The following is a 22392-nucleotide window of genomic DNA, read 5'->3' as shown; positions in this document are numbered from 1 at the left end:
AAAGTATAATGAGTTTGGTAATGGTCCGATTATTATTTTGATTATTGAATATACTCCTTACTTAATTTTAGTTGCCTCACTTAGCTGTAGTCTTCGTTGTTGTTGTTCTATTACAGTTATCCCAATTGTCCACCATAGCTATCCCCTGCCCCGCCCACCTCCTGTTCCCATATCCGATCCCCACACTGTTGTCCATGCTGAAGGTATTTATAACTCTTCCCTGACTAGACCCTTCCCCTTCTTTGCCCCCTTATCCCCATCCCCCCTCCCTTCTGGTCTCTGTCAGTCTTATTTCCATGGGTCTGGTTCTATTTTGCTCGTTTGTTTGTTTTGTTCATTAGGTTCCTCGTATAGGTAAGATCACATATTTGTCTTTTACCACCTGGCTAGTTTCACTTAGCATAACATTCTCCAGTTCTATACATGCTCCTGCAAAAGGTAGGAATTCCTTCTTTCCTTCTGCTGCATAGTATTCCATTGTGTAAATGTACCACAGTTATTTGATCCACTCATTTACTGATCGGCATTTAGGCTGTTTCCACCATTCCGCTGTAGTAAATAATGATGCTAGACATAGGGATACATAGGTTCTTTTGATTTGGTGTTTCAGCATTTTTAGGGTATAATCCCAGCAATAAAAACACTGGATCAAAAGGCATTTCCATTTTTAGTTTTTTGAGGAAATCTCATACTGTTTTCCACACTGGTTGCAGCAGTCTTCACCAAGAGTGCCTTAGGGTTCCCTTTTCTCCACATCCTCACCAGCACTTGTTTGTTAATTTGTTAATGATGGCCATTCTGACCACTATGAGGTGGTATCCACTGTGGTTTTAATTTGCCACTCTTTGATGGCTAGTGCTATTAAGCATCCTTTCATATGCCTATAGGCCCTCTGTATGACCTCCTTGGAAAAGTGACTATTGACATCCTTTGCCCATTCCTTAATTGAATTGTTTGTCTTCCTAGTATTGGTCATATAAGTTCTTTATGTATTTTGGAGATCAAACCCTTACCCAAGGTATCATTGACAAATATGTTTTCCCATACAATTTTGATGCCCTTTTCATTTTACTGAATTTTTTAACCATGCAGAAGTTTTTAATTTGATGTAGTGCCACTTTTTTATTCTGTCCTTTATTTCTCTTGCCTTAGAGCAGGGGTGTCAAACTCATTTTCACCAGGGGCCACATCAGCCTCATGGTTGCCTTCAAAGGGCCAAAATAATTTTAGGGCTATATAAATGTTACTACTCCTTAACTGTTAAAGTGTTGAAATTATATTTAGCCCTAAAATTATTTTGGCCCTTTGAAGGCAACCAGCAGGCTGATGTGGCCCCCAGTGAAAAAGAGTTTGATGCCCCTGCCCTAGGGATATACCAGTGAAAACATTGCTGCATGGGATAGCTAAAGTTTTACTGCCTAAGTTTTCCTCTAGGCCTTCTATGGTATCATGGCTTATATTTAACTCTTTTATCCATTTTGAGGTTTTTCTGGTGTGTGGTGTTAAGTTAGTGGTCTAGTTTCATTTTTCTTCTTTTTTATTTTTTTGGCATGTGACATTCCAGTTCTCCCAACACCATTTGTTGAAGAGGCTATTTTTATTCCATTTTATGCTCCTGCACCCTTTGTCAAATATTAGTTGACCGTAGAGACATGGGTTTATTTCTGGACTCTCTGTTCTGTCCCATTTATCTATGTGTCTGTTCTTACAGCAGTACCAAAATCTTTTGATTACAGTGGTCTTGTAATATAGTTTGATTTCAAGTCCTGTGGTCCCTCCTACTTTGTACATCTTTCTCAAAATTGCTGAGGCTATTTGGGGTTGCTTTTGGTTCCATATAAATTTTCAAAATATTTGTTATAAATCCGTGAAATATGTTATTGGTATTTTTATAGGGATTGCATTGAATCTATAGATTGCTTTGGATAGTACTGACATTTTAATGATGTCAGTTCTTGCAATTCACAAGCATGGGTCCACTTCATTTGTATTTTCCTTAATTTCTTTCTTCAGTGTTCTGTAGTTTTCCAAGTACAGGTCTTTAACCTCCTTGTTTAAATTTATTCCTAGGTACTTTATTTTTCTTGTTGCTGTAGTAAATTGGATTTTTTTCCTAGTTTCTGTTTCTGATATTTCGTTGTCAGTGTACAAAAAATGCCTTTGATTTCTGAATAGTGGTTTTGTATCCCGCTATTTTAGCAAATTCACTTACTAGGTCAAGTTTTTTGGTGGAGCCTATAGGGTTTTCTAGGTACATTATCACGTCATCTGCAAATAATGCAGCAAATTTTCTGCAAATAATCCGTAAATTTTACTTCTCCTTTCCAATTTGGATTCCTTTTATTTCTTTTTCTTATCTGATTGCTGTGGCTAAAACTTCCAATATTGTGTGGAATAAAAGTGGTAGAAGTGGACACCCCTGTCTTGTGCCTTATCTTAGGGAGAAAGCCTTCCAGTTTTGCCCATTGAGTATGATGTTGGCTGTAGATTTCTCATAATGGTCTTTATTATGTTGACACATTCTCTCTCTATTACTACTTTGCTGAGCATTTTTATCAAAAGTAGGTACTGTACTTTATCAAATACTTTTTGAGCATCTATTGATGTCATGATGTGATTTTTGTCTTTCCTTTGATTCATGTGGTATATTATGTTTATTGATTTATGAATATTGTACCATCCTTGTATCCTTGGGATCAGTCCCACTTTGATCATGGTGTATGATCTTTTTAATGTATTGTTGGATGCAGTTTGCCAATATTTTTTTGTTGAGGATTTTAGCATTTATGTTCAGCAGTGATATTGGCCTGTAGTTTTCTGTGTTCTATCTTACCTGATTTGGGGATTAGGATAATACTGGCCTTATAAAGAGTTTGGGTGTTTTCCCTATTCCTGAATTTGTTGGAATACTGTATGTCGCCTTATATAATGTGTTGCTGTGTATAGTGCACACCCATGTTTTTAGACCAAACTTTCAGGAAAAAACATCTATCATTTTAATTTTAATTCAATTTTTAATTTTTTTATATTTAGAAACAATACTGATTATTATAATCTAGTATATTATATTGCATACAAATATCTGTATTGCTTTCTAGTGTTACACTTTTAGTGTATAAACATAAAAGAATTAACAAGATTTTATGTAAAAAGGATTTATTACTTCCCATGTATTATGTGCATCCTTATTTTTCCCTCAGTAATTTGAGCAACAACATGCACACTGTACACTGCAAAATATAGTAGTCTCAGGATAGAAGTTAGCTTTTCCCTAAGTATTTGGTAAAATTTCCCTGTGAAACCATCCAGTCCAGGGATTTTTTGTGCCAGGAGTTTTTTGATTAATGCCTCAATTTCACTAGTTCTTGTCAGTCTATTCAGGCTTTCTGCTTCTTCTTCATTTCAGTTTTGGAAGATTATAGTTTTCTAGAAATTTTTCCATTTCACCCAGGTTTTCAAATTTCTTCCATATAGTTGTTTGTAGTAATTTCTTACCATCTTTTTTTGTCTGTGGTATCAGTTGTAATCTCACCTCTTTCATTTCTGATTTTATATATTTGGGTTCTCTCTCTTTTTTTCTTGATGAGTTTGCTTAAAGGCTTGTCAATTTAGTTTATTTTCAAAGAACCAGCTCCTGGATTTATTGATCCTTTGAATTATTCTTCTAGTCCCTATATCATGTAATTCTGCTCTGATTTTGATTATGTCCTTTCTTTTACTCACTCTGGGTTTGTTTATTGTTGTTCCTTCAGTTCTTGTTAGACGTAGGGTTAAGTTATTTATTTGAAATGTTTCTATCATTTTTAGGTAGACCTGTATTGCTATGAACTTCCCTCTCGGGACTGTCTTGTCTGTGTCCCATAGGTTCTGGGCTGTTTTGTGTTCATTTTCATTTGTTTCCAGAAACCTTTATTTCTTCCTTAATCTCATCGTTAACCCATTCATTGTTTAATAGCATGTTATTCAGTATCCACGAATTTCAATATTTTTTAGTTCTTTCCTTGAGGTGGGTTTCTAGTTTTAAGCCATTGTGATTCAAAAAGATACTCGATATGATTTCAATTTTATTGAATTTGTTGAGGCATGTTTGGCCTTACCATGTGGTCGATCTTTGAGAATGTTCCACTAGCTTTTGGAGAGAATGAATATTTTGCTTTGGGGTGAAAGGTTCTGTACATATCAGTTAAGTGCATTTGATCTAGAGCATTGTTTAGTGCCACAATGTACTCGTTGACTCTGCTTGGAAGGTCTATTCCATTGTTGGCAGTGGGGTGTTAAAATCCCCTAGTGTAATTATGTTGCTGTCAATACTTTTCTCGAAGTCCTCCAAGATTTTCCTTACGCATTTAGATTCTCCTGTGTTGGGTGCATATATGTTTATAATGTTTCTTCTTCTTGAGGCATTCATCCCTTGTGTATTATGAAGTGTCCTTCTATGTCTCTTATTTTGTGCCTTTGTTTTGAAGTCTATTTTGTCTTACATAAGTATTGCTACCCCAGCTTTTTTTTCCTGCCCATTTGCTTAGAATATTTTTTTCCACCCCTTCACTTTCAGTCTGTGTAGGTCTTTTGTCTGAGGTGGGTCACTTGTAGGTAGTATTTATGTGGGTCATGTTTTCTTATCCACTCAACTACCGTTTGTTTTTTGATTAAAGCATTTCAACCATTCATTGCCATTTTTTCCTTTATTGTGTTCCACTCTCTCTCTCTCTTTTTCTTCATCTTCTGAATGCACTCCCTTTAGCATCTCTTGCAGTGCTGGTTTGGTGGGAATGTGTTCTTTTAGCCTTTTTTTGTCTCAGAATATCCTTATTTCACCTACCATTTTAAATAAGAACCTTGCTGGGCAGAGTACTCTTGGTTGTAGTTCTTTGCTGTTCAGTACTTGGAACATTTCTCTCCATTCCCTTCTGGCCTTAATGTTTCTGTTGAGTTATCAGTTGATGGCCTTATCAGAGCTCGCCTGTATGTTACTGTTTCTTCCTTGCTGCTCTTAAGATTCTCGCTTTGTCTTGGAATTTTTTTTCCTACATTGCCATCGAGCTCACTGATTCAGTCCTCTGCTTCCCTACAGTTCTTGGTAGCTCTTGCACAGCTCATTGAGCATCCTTAGAACCATTATTTTGAACCCAGTGTCTGTGCTTGCATCTATTTCATTTTGCATTCTTCCTGGGGATCTCTTCTTTCTATTGCCTTAAGTATTTACTTTCAATTGGGGGAGTGTTTCTTTTCTCCCCATTTTAGGTGACTCTTCTTGTTTCCACGTGTTAGATTGATCTACTTTGACTCCCTGTCTTCCTGTTGTGACCTTACGTGGTAGACTTGTAGGCTTCAATGGTGCAGTTCTCTTGGTCTCCTGAACTTATGCTGTTGGGATGCCCTTTATGCTATTTATGTGGGTTATTTGGTTATCATTGGGTTTTCATTGTTATTGGGTCATTCTGTAGTGGGTCCTTTTCTCTGGCTGGCTGACTGAGGGTCATTCTGCCCACCACATCTTGTTTGCTGTCATACAGTTGCTGCCAGGACAATACCAAACATCCCAGGAAACAAACACATACCTGCAAAAATAATAACCCCTACCTATAACAACCTACCTACAACCCTACCTACAATAACACACTATCAGCAGCAAGTGAGCCAGTATTAATAAAGGTGCAAAGAAATAAACACTATTATAAGAAAGGGAAAATGTGTATGAGATGACTAATGAACAAAAACAATTTTGAGAGTGCTGAGGGAGGAGCAATACCAAGAGAAGGGAATAAATACAAGGCAAAGAGAGGAAAAAAGTAAAGCTTACATCATAAATAAAAAAGGGAGGGAAGAAGGTGGAATGGAGTAAGAGTTGGGAAGTGTATAGTATTAGGTTTTAACAAAAATGTTTAAAAAATATAGTGAGAGAGAAAAAAATAGGAACCAAATCAGAGAAGATCCACCACAGTGTTATCAATAAGAAATTAGCAAAGATTAATATAGGTGGGTTAGGAATAAAATGGAAAAAAGAAAGAAAAGCTTAAGAGATGTCTAGAAAGAGTATTGATATTGAGAGGATAGAGGGAGAGGGAATACTAAAATTGAATGAAAACCTTGAAACTAAGACCGGGGGAAAGTAACATTTAGAACAAAAAGCGGCAGGAAAAAGGCAACATAGAGTAGGAGTGAGGAACAGTAAAATTTGAGATTTGAAATACAAAAAAGGTGATGATCTAGTAATAAAGATGAAGAAAGGAAGTAACCACCATATCCACAGCCAATGAACAAAAACTGATAAAGGTGGAAAGAGAATAAAGGTATTTTAAGAACAGGAAAAAGAATGTGAGATGACTAATGACAAGAAAAATGTGTTTGAGTGGCTGGAGGGAGTAGAATTAGTAAGAGAACCAAAAGGAAGCAAGTCATAGCAAGAGAGAAAATCAAATTTAAAATGAAAATAAGAAGAGGAAACAAAGTAAAATGGAATAAGAGATGGGAGGAGCAAAATATGACATCTGAAATAAACTATAATGTAAAACGTAGTACCCTAGGTAGGCCCAAACTTGAAGGACAACAAGTTAATGTTTAAAAGCTATGCAGGAGAGAAAAATAACATAAAAATATGAAGACCACAGTGTAAATTCTCTTAGTAAAATCTAGTGTTTACAACTGTCTTTTCTTTCTGGATCTACCACTGGTGATGTCAGATGCTGTCCCAGTCTGTCCCTAGGCAGTGTGTTCAAGACTACCAGCAATCCTCAGTTTTGAGGGTATCTTGAAGAGGGTGGCTGCCCTCTTCTGTTGTTAATCTAGTCAACCTGTAATCAGTAGGCAGACTTAAGCACCACAAGGTGGGGCAGAATAATTATTGCAATCAAAGCTATTGCTTCCCTTCAGGCTGATGCCACTTGGAGAGGTCTGCTCTGGTGAGCAAGATGGCTACTGCAGTATGGGAGATGACTCAGCACAGGGATCCTGGTGACTACACCCTCAGTTGTCTCCCCCAAATCACCATCCCCATACTCTCCTCAAGCTTCTGTAGTTCATTCTGTCCTACTTTTGCTAGAGCCCAGGCTAAGTGGCTGCAGTGAAGTTTTCTGATTTGGCCTCTTAAGAAGCTTTCTGTGGCCCCAACCAACTCTCCCTGGCAGACAGAAACCCCACTGCTTTTCACAGATAGATATTATCCAGGCTCCATTCCAACTCTGGTGCTGTAGACTGGTAGGCCCAGCTTGGAGTTTAGACTCCACACTTCTCATTGGGAAACTCTAGCCACTGAAATTTCCCTCTGGCACTTCAGCTGCCACTTGTGGGAGCCCAGCCAGCCCTCTAGTGTCTCCTCCACACTCAGTACCAGTCTTGTTGTCGTGAAATGATTTCTACTGTCTGTCTGTGGCTATAAGGCTTCTCTCCAGCTGTTGTTCAGTTGGTTATTCTGGATGAGTTCTCTACAGTTTAGTTGTAATTCCCGATTGGTCCTGGGAAGAAGTTAGTGTAGGTTTCACCTACTCCTCTGCTATCTTGGATCGTAGCATAATGTTTTTGAGGGTCATCCATGGTATAGCTTCTGTCAGCATGTTAGTACTTTTTGTTACTGGATGGGTTTTTTATTATATACATATACTATGTTTTATTTGTGATTGTTTCCAGTTTTGTGCTATTATAAATAATGTTCTTTGAACAGTCTCATAGAGGGGCATTGTGTGGACTTGGTTTGATCCCTGGAAGTGGAATATTTGGTTGTATGGCAAAGATCATGTTTAACTTTTTAAAGAAACTTAAAGACTGTTTTCTAAAATACCTGTACCATTTTACATTCCCACCAATAGTGTATGAGAGTTCCAGTTCACTCACAAATATTTTTTCTTTCTTTTCTTCTAGGCTTTAAAATTGGGGTTATTTTACATTTAAAATTTACATTCTAGTTCCTCTTTTAAGAGGAGTGCTGACATCACTGAATCTCCCTTCCTGTATGCTACAAGTGTCTCAAGATGAACTCAAGTCTGCCTTTTTCAATAGAGCAAGCATTCCCCACCACTACCTATTGGCTGACACTTGGCCTGCGTCAAGTATATGCAGGGATTAGTGGAAGATGAGGCTGCAGACTAAGGAGTGAGGCTAGATCATGCTCTGGATGACCTAGAGCACCAACCAGAGCATTAATATAATAATATAAAATTATCTATCTTTTGAATTATATCCATTGTTGTGGGTGGTAGTGGTATTTCATTATGGTTTTAATTTTCATTTCACTCGTGATTTTTTATGTTGATCTATTTTTCATGGGCTTCTTAACCATTCAGATTTTCTTTGATGAATTTTCTAGTTAAGCCTTTTGTCCATTTTTTTTTTAATTTGGGCTGTTTGTCTTATTGAGTTGTAAGAGTTTTTTATTTTGGATACAAGTCCCTTAACCAGATGCATGATTTATAAATATTCTCTCCCAGTTTGTACATATCTTTTCATCTTGTTAATGGCCTTTTAAAGTGCTAATGTTTTTAATTTCAGGGAAGTTCATTTTATCACTTTATGGCTTATGCTTTTGGTGCTATATCATAAGAACTCTTTGCCTAATACAGGGTCACAAAGATTTTTTCCTCCTTTTTTCTAGAAGTTTTAGAGTTGAAGCTGCTACAGTTAGATCTCTGACCCATCCCAAGCTAATTTCTTTGTAAGATATGAGAGAGGAGTCTAAAGTTTCTATAGATATATAATTGTGTCACTACCCTTTATTGATTTGTGTTGACGCCTTTATCAATAGAAGGGTTTGCTTCTGGACTTTTATTTTCTTCATTGATCTACTTACCTATCCTTATATCAACACCACACAGTCCTATTTACTGTTGCCCTCTTGTGGCTACTGTTTAACTGGTATATCTTATTCCATCCTTTGCTTTCAGTTTGTTTGTATCTTTCAATCTAAAGTCTTTCTGTTGTACATAGCATATGGTTGGCTGTTGATCTTTTATTCAGTCTGACATATCTGCCTTTTACTATTTGTTTTCTCTCTCATCTGTTTGAGTCTTCTTTCTGCTTAACTGCCTAACCTTGTATGAAATAAGTAAATATGGTATTTTGATTCCTCTGTAGAAACTTTTTAATGGTTGTTCAAAGTATTGGTATTGTGCATCTTAACACTACTTCAGAATAAAACTTAATTCCAATAAATTATACACTTGACTCCAATATATCCTCTCCCCTTCACTGTGTTGCTTTTATTATGTATTTTTATCTATATATGTTACAAATATAACAATACAGTATAGTAATTATTTTCTTCTACAACCTCTTGTCTTTTAAACAACTTGAGAATGAGAAAACGTATTTTATATGCTCTTTTATATTTACTCATATATTTACTGTTTTCTTCCTGTGGATTGGTATTATCATCTACTTTCACATCTTTTCAGCTGTAAAGCCTTTATTTAGTATCTCTTGTAAGGCAGGTTTGTTGGCAACAAGTTCTCAGTCTTTGGTTTTCTGAGAATTTTTTTTCTTTTATCCTCACCTGAGGATATTTTTTTCATTGCTTTTAGGGAGAGAGGAAGGGGGGAGAGAGGACGGGACATAAATATTGATGTAAGAGAAACATCAATTGGTTAACTCTCAGAGGCTCCTTGACTGGGGCTCAAATCCACAACCTGGGTATGTACCCTAACCAGGAATTGATCCCACAGCCTTCAGTGCACAGGACAATGCTCCAACCAAGCCATACTGGCCAGGGCTTAGAATGTTCGTTTTTAAAGCATAGTTTAGTTGACAGGTTTTTGTGGGGTTTTTTTCACCGTTTTGTGTCATTCCATTGTCTGCTGGACTCCATTGTTTCTGGTGAAAAGTCAGCCTCTAATTATATTATTGTTCCCATGTGAGTTGTTCCCATGGTGAGTCATTATGGCCTCAGTACTTTCCAGATGGAGGTATGTATTAATCCTCAGAGTGACCTCATGTAGTAGTTACTTTATTATCCTCTTTTGCAAAAGTGGAAACTGAGGACCAGAAAGGTCAGCGGAGTTAAGAACATGTAATGAAGCCTAGGCTCCTTATAGGGTATGTACAGCCTCCAATTTTGAGGCCTTCATGGTAGTTAAACTTGTTGCATAGAAGTCTTGTGTTGTGCTTCTCAAAATAATCCTACACTATCTCTGGGTACCTGCAGTGACTCTGGAACAGAGCTAAAGGGATGTTGGAAGACACCTGCTCACCATCTTGCCTGTGGCCAGCAACTGCCATTCAATGTACTCTCCACATATTCATTGAGGAAGAGCTTAAGCTTAGTTCAGGCAATGAGCTCAAAAAAAAGGACTGTGTTAGCATCCTGAAATAGGAGACACAAGCCTTCAGCTGATAATGGGACATACTGAAGGGGCATGTTAACTTTATCTTTGTTTGGAGTCATTATCTGTATCTTTCCTTCCTCCTTAAGGGAAAGTGTAAAGATCTGAGATTTTTGTGGGTGATTTTTTTAAAAGAAAAAGGTTATGTAAATTTTAAAAAGTAGCAATAATGAATATACTAAATAGTGTCATGTGACATTCACAGTGAGACTGTTTTTAAAGTAAATGAATACGTACGAGGCCTGTCCAGAAAAAGTCCAGCCATTGTTAAAATAACAAGAATGGCTTGCACAACATCATGTAACCTCGAAGCCAAGGAGAGTGAACTGGAATGCATATGCATGAACAAAGATGACTTCACTGTACCAGTCAGTGGGGACAGTAAATGCCACTGAGTGAGCATGTGTACTATGTGTCCGTCACATTCAAAATGACTGAGCAAGTAGAGCAACAAATCTGCATCAGATTTAGCATCAACCTTCAACATTCCTCCATGGAAACTATTCAGATGATTCAGAAGGCTGCAGCTATGGGCAACTGGTGATTGGTTACTTCATCACAAAAATGTTCCTGCTCATGCATCATGTCTCTTGCTGTTTTTTGGTGGAACCAAACCACCCAGCTGACTCAGCCCTGCTACAGCCCAGATGTGGTACCCCGCGACTTCTGGCTTTTCCCAAAACACAAATCACCTTTGAAAGGGAAGAAATTTCAGACTGGCAATGAGATTCAGGAAAATATGACAGGACAGCTGATGACGATTGGGAGATCTGTGTGAGGTCCCCAGGTGTCTACTTAGAAAGGGACTGAGGCATCAGTGTCCTGTGTACAATTTATATCTTGTATCTTCAGTAAATGTGTCTTGTTAGTACGTGGCTGAGTACTTTCTGGACCAACTTCATAGATCTCTTTGTGTTCATCATACTTTGGATCGTTGAGCTTCTTAGTTTTGGCAGATTAATGTTCAACATCAGACCTAGGAATGTGTTGGCTATTATCAATTCAAATAATTTTTCAGTCCTATTTTGTTTCATACTTCCTTTTGTATGATTTCTGTTATCTACCTGTATGTTTGTATACTTTGTGTTATATGACATGTTTCTTCAGTGTTATTTTTCTTCAGTCATTTAGTTCTCTTTTTTCAAGTTGGAGAGAGTCTACATTGATCTATCTTTAAGCTCACCGATTCATTTTTCTGACATTTTCATCTGCTATTGAGCCCCTCCTGTTAATTTTTCATTTTAATTGTACTTTTCAAATCCATAATTTCTCTTTTATTTCTTTTTTATCATTCTGTAGTTTTTTTATTTTTTTATTATTGTTTATTACAATTGACCCAATTTTCCCCACTTTACCCTCCTCCACCCTCCACAGTCCTCACTCCAACAGTCATTCCCTACACCATTGTCCTTGTCCATGTCCATAGTCTTTCACACATGTTTTTGACTAATCCCTTCCACTTATGTATACCATCTCTGTCTGCACATTCCCCTCTGGCAGCTGTCAGTCTGTTCATGATTTCATGACTCTACTTCTGTTTTGCTTGTTAATTAATTTTGTTCATTGGATTCCTTTTATAAGTGAGATCATACGGTATTTTGTCTTTCACCAGCTAGCTTATTTCACTAGTTTAATAGTCTCCAGTTCTAACCATGCGGTGTCAAAAGGTAGCAATTCCTTCTTTCTGATACGTAGTATTTCATTGTCTAAATGTACCACACTTTTTTAATCCACTCATCTACTGATAGGCACTTGGGCTATTTCCAACACTTGACTATTATAAACAGCACTACTATAAACATTAGGGTACATAAGTTCTTTTGAATTGGTGTTTGGGGAGTCTTGGGAATACTTGCTGTATTCCCAGCAGTGGAATTGCTGGATCAAAAGGCAGTTCCTTTTTTAGTTTTTTTTAGGATATTTCAGCCTATTTTCCACAGTGGCTACACCAGTCTGCATTCCCATCAGCAGTGCTCCCTATTCTTCACATTCTCACCAGCACTTATTTTTGCTGATTTATTAATGGTAACCACTTTGGCACGTGTGAGGTGGTATCTCATAGTGGTTTTAATTTACATCTCTGATAACTAGTGATGTTGAGTATTTTGTTATATGTCTATGGTCCGTCTGTATGTCCTCCTTGGAGATGTGTCTATTCAGGTACTTTGCCCATTTTTGATTGGATTGTTTGTCTTCCCAGTGTTGAGTCATATTCTTTATATATTTTGGAGATTAAACCCTTGTTTGATACATCATCGGTAAATATGTTCTCCCATATAGTTGGTTCCCTTTTTATTTTGATTATAGTTTCTTTAGCTCTGCAGAAGCTTTTTAATTTGGTATAGTCCCATTTATTTTTTTCCCTTATTTGCCTTCCCTAGGAGATATAACAGCAAAAGATTACTATGGGAGATATCTGAAATTTTACCACCTGTGTTTTTCTCTAGGACTTTAAGCTATCACCACTTATATTTAAGTATTTTGTCCATTTTGAGTTTAGTCCGGTATATGGTGTAAGTTGGTGGTCTAGTTACATTTTTTTGCATGTACCATTCCGGTTGCCCCAACACCATTTATTGAAGAGGCTGTCATGCCCCCTTTGTCAAATATTAGTTGACCGTAGATACATGGATTTCATTTTGGGCTCTCATATCTGTTCCATTAATATATGTGTCTGTTCTTACGCCAGTCTCATACTGTTTTGATTACAGTGGCCCTGTAGTATAGTTTGATATCAGGTATGATCCCTCCAACTATGTTCTTTCTCAAGATTGCTGAGGCTATTCGGGGTCATTTTTGTTCCATATAAATTTTTGAAATATTTGTTATAAGTCTGTGAAATGTGCCATTTTTATTTTAGTAGGAATTGCATAGAATCTGTAGATTGCTTTGGGTAGTATGGACATTTTGATGATGTTAATTCTTCCAATCCATGAACATGGTATGTTTCCATTTATTTGTATCTTCCTCAAATTCTTTCTTCAGTGTTTTTTTCTTTCTTCTTTAGTTTTCCAAGTACAGGTCTTTAACCTCCTTGGTTAAATTTATTTCTAGGAACTTTATTTTTTTGTGCTAGACTAATGGGTTTTTTTCCTTAATTTCTCTTTCTGATAATTCATTTTTGCTGTACAGAAATTCCATCCATTTCCAAATATTGAGACTTTGTATCCCACTATTTTTCCAAATTCACTTACTAAGTCAAGTAGTTCTTTGTTGGAGACTATAGTAGGGGTGTCCAACCTTTTGGCATCTCTGCACCACACTGGAAGAAGTCTTGGGCCACACATTAAATACATTGCAACATGTATTCACAAAAAAAATAAATAAAAATAAAAACCTTATAATGTTCTAAGTAAATTTATAATTTTTTTGTCGGGCTGCATTTACAGCCATCCTAGGCTACATGTAGCCTGCAGGTCACAGATTAGACACCCCTGCTAGGGTTTCTTATGTAGACTATAATGCCATTTGCAAATAATGAAAGTTTTACTTCCTCCTTTCCAGTAGGATGCCTTTTATTTATTTCTTCCTGCTGATCACTGTGGCTGGAACTTTCAGTACTATGTTGAGTAGAAGTGGTAAAAGCGGACTCCTCTGTATTCTTCCTCATCTTAAGAGAAAAGCTTTTAGTTTTTGTGCATTGATTATGATGTGAGATGTTCTAATTTGTTGAGTTTATAATTTGTTAATTATGATACTTGGCATTATAATCTTTGTGTCTGGCAGTATAAGTGTTTCCTGCCTTGTTCTTCTTTAAGTTTGCTATATACTCTTCTGTATGGATTATTTAATTAACATGTGAGTTTTACTGAAAATACTACTGGCATTTTGGGGGGAATTATAATAAATCGATTGATTGATTTTATAGAGTATTTCTTTACAATAATGAATCTTTATGAGATTTTTGTTTACTTAGCTCTTTATTTAAAGTCCTTCAGTAAAGTTTTAAATTTTTTCCTTAACCTTCTAAGGAGAGCTGTAGGATTTATCATCATAATTGATATTTTTATTTTATCCTAATTTATTACTCTTATTATTTATTTTTGCATATTTATTTTGTATGTCACATCCTTAATGAAATCTTTTATTAGTTGATATGTTGTTTTGTATTTACTATTTCTATTTATTATCACTCAGTTAATACAAATGGGAAGATACTGTATACATAATTAATTTTATTCTTTTTCTACATAAGATTTTTGTCTGTTTGTTTTTAAGGCTTTCTGTGAAACTTTAGAGGAGACAAACTACCGTTTTCAGAAAGAATTACTTGAAAAACAAAAAGAGGTGGAGTCACTGAAGAAACTGCTCAGTGAGAAGCAACTATGTATAGAGACGCTAGAGAAAAGGATCAGGTGTGTTTCGATACCTACATTTCTAGTCTAAGTCAACTCTCTACTCTAGGATAAACACCCTTTGTATTTAATATGCTTTAGGAAATTTCTAATTTAAACATCATAGACTCTTCATGTCCTTCCTTGTAGATTGAGAAAATTTATTTTTCAGTTATTTATTTAGGAGATTGAACATTTGAAAGATGGGAACCTTCAGGATACTAAGCCTCTAGCTGTTCAACAGGATAAACATTATTCATTTTAACCTATTTAAATGACAGCTTTGTTTCTAGGCATTTATGCCAAATTTTCACATACAAAAGTTTTAGTTTGCTGTCTCATCAGCATGCACTGAATTGATGCTGAAATCATTTTAAATTAACCATAAATAATAATGTTTTTGTTCACTCCCAGTCAGTAATTTATTAGCCATATGACTATATTAAGACTTAACAGCCAAAGACAATGAAAGCTACATATATTAACAACAAACATACATAATTTTTTCCTGAAGACATTTGATAGGAAAATAACTTATTATAATTTACTCCTAGAGCATTGTGTTTAGAACCTGAGGAGTCACTGCACTTGTCAGGTGCAGAAGGTGAACAGGTCCTAAAGGTGGATGCCCCTGTACTTCAGGTTGATCAAGAATTCTTGTGTGAAGAATCCAGGTATATAATGTTTAGTTTATTATAGCCTAATCATCTGAATAACTGGAGGGAAATTGTTATAATACTCAATAGAGTATCTTTTACACGGCCATTCATTGTTGCACCATGAATCTGCTGAGCACACAGAGAAAGACTGTAGGTATTCTAGGCTACCCATTAACACTGAGCCTTTGGCAGGTAGGCTCTAAGATTTTTTATAAAAATACCTAATTTGAAGCTATGTCTGAATTAACTGGGCTCTGAGTCAGTTAATTAATTTGGTAAATTTTGACAAATTAATCTCCCACAATGTCAGTCCTTTTCCATTTAAAGTGTGGGACACTGTAATAGCCACTACCCTGCCTACATGATAGAAATGACAAAAGTAGTATTTTTAAAAGCCCATAGAATTTGTATTGCATATAAATCCAAGCTAATTATTAATACTTTACCAGTAATTATTAAGCTATAATTATGACAATAAATTTCATGTTTGTAAGGGTAATCACAAACTAGATTTTTATTGATAAATGGTTGTTGGGAGAGCTAATAGAATTAAAAATATATCTCTAAAAGTTCTTTGGCAGTGAGAAGCGGAAAATATTATATTATATTTTTTCATTAAATATTTAAATACTCTTTACATAAAAGATTTTTAAAGGTAATAGCATGAATTCAGCCTTGACAGTGATATGTTTCTCTTTCTTTACAGAGCTGATGAGAAGTCATGCTTAAGTTTTAGTGAACCTGAAAATTCTGTGTCAGAGGTAGAAGTAGCAGAAGTGGCTTATCATGCAGAAGAAGACTAATCCATCATAGACATTCCTTCCCTTTCTACATCTCAGCAGCTTTAGATTATTTACTGAAAATATAAGAATGCACATGTATAAAGTTTACATGAAGAAAAGTTTTTTTAAGTTATGGGGATAAGAAATATATTCACTGATGCTTTAAGTTGCCTTTTATTCAACCTTCGGATTTAATACACTAAAAAAAAAATCTAGTTAGAGTTCTGCTATCAAGACCTACATTCTTAAATACTGTGCATAAATTATTTTGGGGTTTTTTGTCAGTATATTGCTCCAAACTACCAATATGTGTTTATGTTACCAGTTATATTAGTCAAATGGAAATTTATTGCATGTTGCTCTCACTATCTGGTTGAGATATACTTCTTTGTGTATCTGCCATGGTTTAAATATGAAAGAACTAAGTTTTAAATATTGAAATGTTTACCATCTCAGAATAAAAACCACTTATTTAGAATGCTACTATAAAAGTAGAAAACTTTGTAGTACCAAAGGAAAATTATTTGACATAGCTGTGATAATATAGCTAAAGTACTAAAACAGCCTTGATTTTGAAAGTTAATTCATTTATGTCAAAATACTAAAGTATCCTGATTTATTGTTATACTTGTTTATTTTCTACATAATCTTTATCTTAAATCTCTACCTAGAGATTTAAGAATCAGTGAGTTTGCCTCTTTGAGACCACTACCTCTTTTTGCTAATCAAGGCATACTCTTTTGAAAATATATTATGGATTCTAAGCAAACAAGGAGTTATTCAAAAAAATACAAATAAAAAGCCACACGCTTTGATGTGGCACACACACACACACACAAAGTTCCTAACTATGTAGACTCCTGGCATTGCATGTCTATATGTGTAAATATGTTGCTATATTCTATTCTTGGTGATTTTCTTTTTCATTTATCTAGCAAGTGATGCACTTTATGGTAATTAAAGTCTTTTGTGCCAAGTTGAATTGGTGAATTTCTTTAGTGAGTACAGTTACGACCTTCCGTACTTCACTTTTTACAAGTCTCCTGGGGTCTGCTTATTTAGCTTTACAAAAAGGTGTCCATTTCTGTTTTGTGTACAGTTGTCAGAAGTGCCTTGTTTCATTTTTATAGTGTGGTGTTATTCATTTTCTATTTTTGCTGTTTTGCATATTGCTGTTAGTAAGCATCATAATCATGCTAGCATTTTGAGATGCTAGTTGGTATATTGTACTCCATATACCTGTTAAAAACTGAGGGGAACTTGCTGGGGAAATAAAATACCAAGCTTCATTTTTTTTTCACTCACTGTCTAAAAGTGTGTCAGTATCTTAAATGTATTAAGATGTCATTATTTAAAATTCTACTCACATACATGAACAGATCCAATGGCAGTTTCTCATCTTTGATTTAAAAAGGAGGCTACTTTTTACCAAAATACCAAAAATTTTAAAAGTCTTATGTCAAAATGCCCCAGGTATGCACTGTCTCAGAGTATTTTCCACAAAGTGTACCAGAAATGTGTTTAATAGCCTGGGAGAAAGAAAGAAAACATAACACACTGGTCTACTTGTATCTTTTAAAATATTATTTTAGGTTTAAAAAGAACAATCATTTAAGTTAATGTACTTTTTCATTTAGTAAAATGAAAAATTTAGCACATGATTTTCTGTGCTAAATTTCAGATATTATAACACTACATGTCTGTTTTAAAGTAAACCATACAGTTTCAAAATCTGGTCTTTCATAAGATTATATTCAAATTTGAAACGAGTGAGGGAAAATTCTTATTAATTAGGAAAGCCACTATTATTTATATTTAGAATTTACTTTTTTACTTTTATAATGCATTTTATTCCCAGTATTATATTTGTTTAATAAATTGTTTTTTTCAGTACATAGTAGCTGTGTTATTCAGATATTGAATACTATCCCTTCCAGTTTCTACGTTCTTTTCCCATCCCAACAATTATTGTAAATTTAGTTGTAGTTAACTGCTGCATTTCACAGGTGTGTGATGAGTTTTTCAGTTTACACTTTATATTAAGTCTTCGTGAAAAGGTGCAATATACTTCAAATGTAACCAACATTAATTAAAAGATTGAACATAACTGAAACAAAACTCTTTTGTGGGTAATCTTTTAACCTTTGAAAAATGAAGTTTACAAACAGTACAACAATAAAGTGTAGCATTTTAAACTGTATTATCTCTCTGCCATATAGATATTAGCTACTGAAAGCACATTTATTTAGAAAACCATGTTCCTGAGATAAATCATCTGTGTAGTCTACTTCAACTGTCTGTGACATTATAGGGAACATTGTGGCCTTACGTCTAAAAATAACTTGGTTTTGAAATGAATTTTGTAACTTACTTTTAAGGATTGTGTTAAAAACAAGTTTGTATCCCCAACTAGGAAATACGGAAAATCTAAATCTTATCCTCTGGGATATTTCCACAGAGCTTCACATCTGACCCACATTTTGACTCATCACAGAATTAACTTTTCTTTTGGCATTGTACTTTTTTTCTATGTTGTCGTTTTCTATTAGTAAAAACAGTCATCAAAGCTTGTATTTTTAATAATGTGTTTCTAAAGCTGATAGGTGTACCACATGTTAAAAAGATCTCTCAGGTCTCAGCTCTAGTAACCCTGTGCTTCTCCTGAACAGTTGACTACTTTTCTTTTATATGTGATAGACTCTGTTACCGTCTTTTCTTGTGTTTTTTGGTCAGTTCTGAGTCCAATTGTCACCTGTAGCCTGCTATATGGAACCTCATGAGTTACAGCTTTTCATAATAAACATGACTTTATTTTCCTACTTAATTTTCTCTAACCTCCAATTTACCCTCCCTATTTAAGTTCTATTATGAAATATGTATTTTTGTTCCGATAAAGCCCCAAATTTGAATATTTTAGACTACATGTGGTAAGAACTTGTTATAGCCTGTACTAACACGCCTAACCGCACCATTAAGTGATGCCAATAATCACGTAAAGCTCAATTGTTCTTTTCTTTAAAAGATGCCTTTAAGTGCAATCAGCCTGTGTAACACAGGCTTAGAAATGCTGGCTAGTAGGAAGCTCTGGGTAGGTTCTTCATTAGGGCACATATTGAGAAACTCAGATGATGGTTTTCTCCATAGCCTCAAATTAGAACAGACTCCACTTGCCACTTGCTTACTGAAGAAATTGGAACAATGTCATTGTCTCCAAACAAAACAATGAAAACCAGTACAGCCGATGTACTTTCCAATGAAAGCTAGGATTTTATTGTAATAGAGACAGGTGAGGATAGGTACAATTTTCAATACCCTCATTGTAATGTTTGCAGGCTAGCTAACTGCAGTCAGAGATATATTAGTGTTAGATGATGGCTCAAGTCCTTTGCTAAAGTGTAAAATGCAAGCCCACCTTGGGGGAACCAAGGGTAAACTGGAGGACCCTCCAGAATTAGCTCATCTGTAGATCTATTCCAGATCCTGCTCAGTAAACACCATACAAGGACTAATCCAACAGATGTTTGCATTGCCCTCAAAATCAGAATTGGATGAACTATATAGTTAACCCTTGAACGATGTGGGGGTTAGGGGTACCAAACCCAGTCAGTCAGAAATCCATATATAACTCTTGAGTCTGTAGCCAGACCTTCATGTCTTTAGTTTCAAACAACCAGAAATCAAAAGTATTTTTGCCTTCCCACATGCAGATTCACAAGACTGAAGAGAAAATACTGTTTTCAATCCATGGTGGTTGAATCTGCACATGAGGAACACATGCTTAGGAAGGGCCCGCTATCAACAAAAACCTGCATGTAAGTGTACCTGTGCAGGTCAAACGCCTGTTGTTCGAGGGTACTGTGCATTTCTCAGCTCCTTGCAGCTGTAATTGAACCTGTGATATGACCTTGGCCAGTGAGACAAATGAAGTCTGCTGTAAGCTTCTAGAATAGCTTGCTTTTCCTTTAAGAGGGCAGACACACTGCTGTGAGACTTCCCCTCTTGTTTTGATTTCAGATGTTGCCCAGTAGTGCTGTGGAAGCCACTTGGCAAAAAGGTGTGACAAGTGAGGGAAGAATGAGAATCACAGAGATGGCCAGCTTCTTGTTAAGCCCTATAATTGTAATGTTTTATTAGCTATGGCAACACAAAAGCCATCTTCAGTTTGGGTTGTAGATTCTAAGCTGGGTAGGGGAGGCTTTTTTCCCACCCTTGATCCTACTCCATTTGGCTTTGTCCATGTGTCTTTTATACATTTTCCTTGGCGACACTTCCCCTTTTTTCCTTTATCCCAAAGAGGGGTATGTGGGATGGGAGTGAGGTATGTGGTGGGGGAAAAATTGAGACATCTGTGCTTGAACAACAATAAAAAATAAATATTTAAAAAGAAGGGGGAAAAAGGCTTTTCTTGTGGCAATAATGTATATTTTGTTAGCAAAGAAAAAATTAAGGGAGAAATTTTTTTCTTGAAACTAAAGGGCAGATAAACACCTGTCAGACGTACGAGACCATGCTTACTTCTGAACCTTCTTTTGGCAAACCAGATATGAAAAAAAAAATGTATTGTACATATAGGTTATAGTCTGCTTGGGCTGCTGTAACATAATACTATGAACTGGGTGGCTCAAACGATTAACATTTACAGCTCTGGAGGCTGCAAGTCCAAGATTAAGGTACCAGCAAGGCTGGTGCCAGGGGGACTTTCCTTTTAGGTACAGACACTGACCTTTTGTGTGTCACAAGGACTTTCTCCAGTGCATTTGGGGAGAGCAAGCTCATAAGGACATCAGTCCTGTTGGATTACTGCCCCACCCTTATGACCTCATTTACCTTTAATTAGTGCCTTAGAGACCCCATTTCCAAATACACTGGGGATTTAGGGATTCTACATAGGAATTTGGGAGAACACAAACATTCAGTATATAAAGGGTGATGTAACATTAAATGTTCACAAAGATATTTCTGTTTGAAAATTAAATAGCCTATTCATTCATTTGTTCAACAAACATTGAATATCCACTGTGTGTTGCTCTGGGTTATAAAAGTTACTGAGAAGTACATGATCCCTTCAAGGAGTTCAGGGTGGTGTGGCTTTTTATACAGGCTCGTCAGTGTACAGTGTACAGCATTGTGGGAAATGTGATAGGCATTTGTGATGGATTATGGAAACGAGAGCTGCAAAGGAGGCAAAGATTGGCAAGAAGTGTAAGTCTACTGCTTTAGCTGCTTCTTAAAAGTGCACTAGATGGGCACGATGAACAGGAGAGTCAGCTCTTTTCCTCTCACCCAGTGTATCTCCTCCAGGTCCAAAGTACAGTGGACTCCACACGACCATGAAATTCACCTCAAATGTTTATTGTAATTTAATGCTCACATGTGTAGATTCATTTGCCAATATTCTGATAGAGGTTTGAGGTCTTTCTTCAGTGTCATTTCACTAATGATAGATCCTGTGTGTCCCTTACTAATCCAAACCCCTAATGCATTTTCTGATCCTGTGGTTTCTGTGGCATGAAGACATGAGATATGTATGAAGGAATCTGTAACAGAAAGCTGCCTTTACTATTTTTTTTAAATTCTGAACTGCTATGTTGCCTCTTACCAAGTCTTTCCAAATTATCTGATTTAGTTTTTCCTGGAAATGATCATTTATTCTCGTATGTCATTGTTTCATATGCTACCACTATATTTAAAAATTAATTTCAATACAGCTAGCATACACAAGTTCAGAAATAAGACAGGTGATGGTGGTGGCGCATGGAGAGACAGGAGTGTGCAGTTGTTCTAGGCGGGACTGACCAGACAGGATTATTCATGTGTCATGGATGTCTGTGAGTGCATTTTACGGAACAGATAGAAGACCGTGGCAAGTCAATTAAGTGTGTGTGCTGAGGTTGGGAGGCTAGGGGGTGACTTTCCTTATACATTGATGCTATCCTGTTCATTTCCACTGCCATCATCCTGGTCCAAATCACCAAATCTATTATTTCAGTATCTCTCCAATCAGTGAGATACTGAAATAGTTTGATAGCTCTGTTCTCACTTTGCCCCACTATGTTCCATCTCCTACATCTCCCATGATAGCCATTGTGTTCTTTTTGAAAAATGGAAATCATACCATGTTTTTTCTGTACTTAAAAAACTCCTATGCACCCTAGTGTTCATAGCACCACAATTTACAATAGCCAAGTGTTAGAGGAAACGTAAATGCCTATCAGTATATGAGTGGATCGAAAAACTATGGTACATTCACACAATGGAATACTGTGCAGCAGAAAGAAGGAGCTCCTGCTCTTTGCAACAGCATGGA

General features: G+C 36.0%; 1 protein-coding gene across 2 annotated transcripts in view; it reads left to right on the top strand.

The window, feature by feature from the left end:
- The window catches only part of SNX16 (sorting nexin 16), a 39207-nt gene extending 20456 nt beyond the window's left edge, over positions 1–18751 (top strand). For both annotated transcript variants that reach the window (XM_037141823.2, XM_037141830.2), the window contains exons 6-8: positions 14529–14665; positions 15199–15318; positions 16010–18751. In XM_037141823.2, coding sequence (XP_036997718.1) covers positions 14529–14665; positions 15199–15318; positions 16010–16106 — 354 coding nt within the window. In that variant the 3' untranslated portion in view covers positions 16107–18751. The remainder of the gene's footprint in view (positions 1–14528; positions 14666–15198; positions 15319–16009) is intronic.
- The last annotated feature ends 3641 nt before the right edge of the window (positions 18752–22392 follow it).

This window comes from Artibeus jamaicensis, unplaced genomic scaffold, assembly GCF_021234435.1.
Source record: "Artibeus jamaicensis isolate MK-2021 breed Jamaican fruit bat unplaced genomic scaffold, CSHL_Jam_final scaffold_916, whole genome shotgun sequence".
NCBI lineage: Eukaryota > Metazoa > Chordata > Mammalia > Chiroptera > Phyllostomidae > Artibeus > Artibeus jamaicensis.
This window is presented reverse-complemented; position numbering and strand designations above follow the sequence as displayed.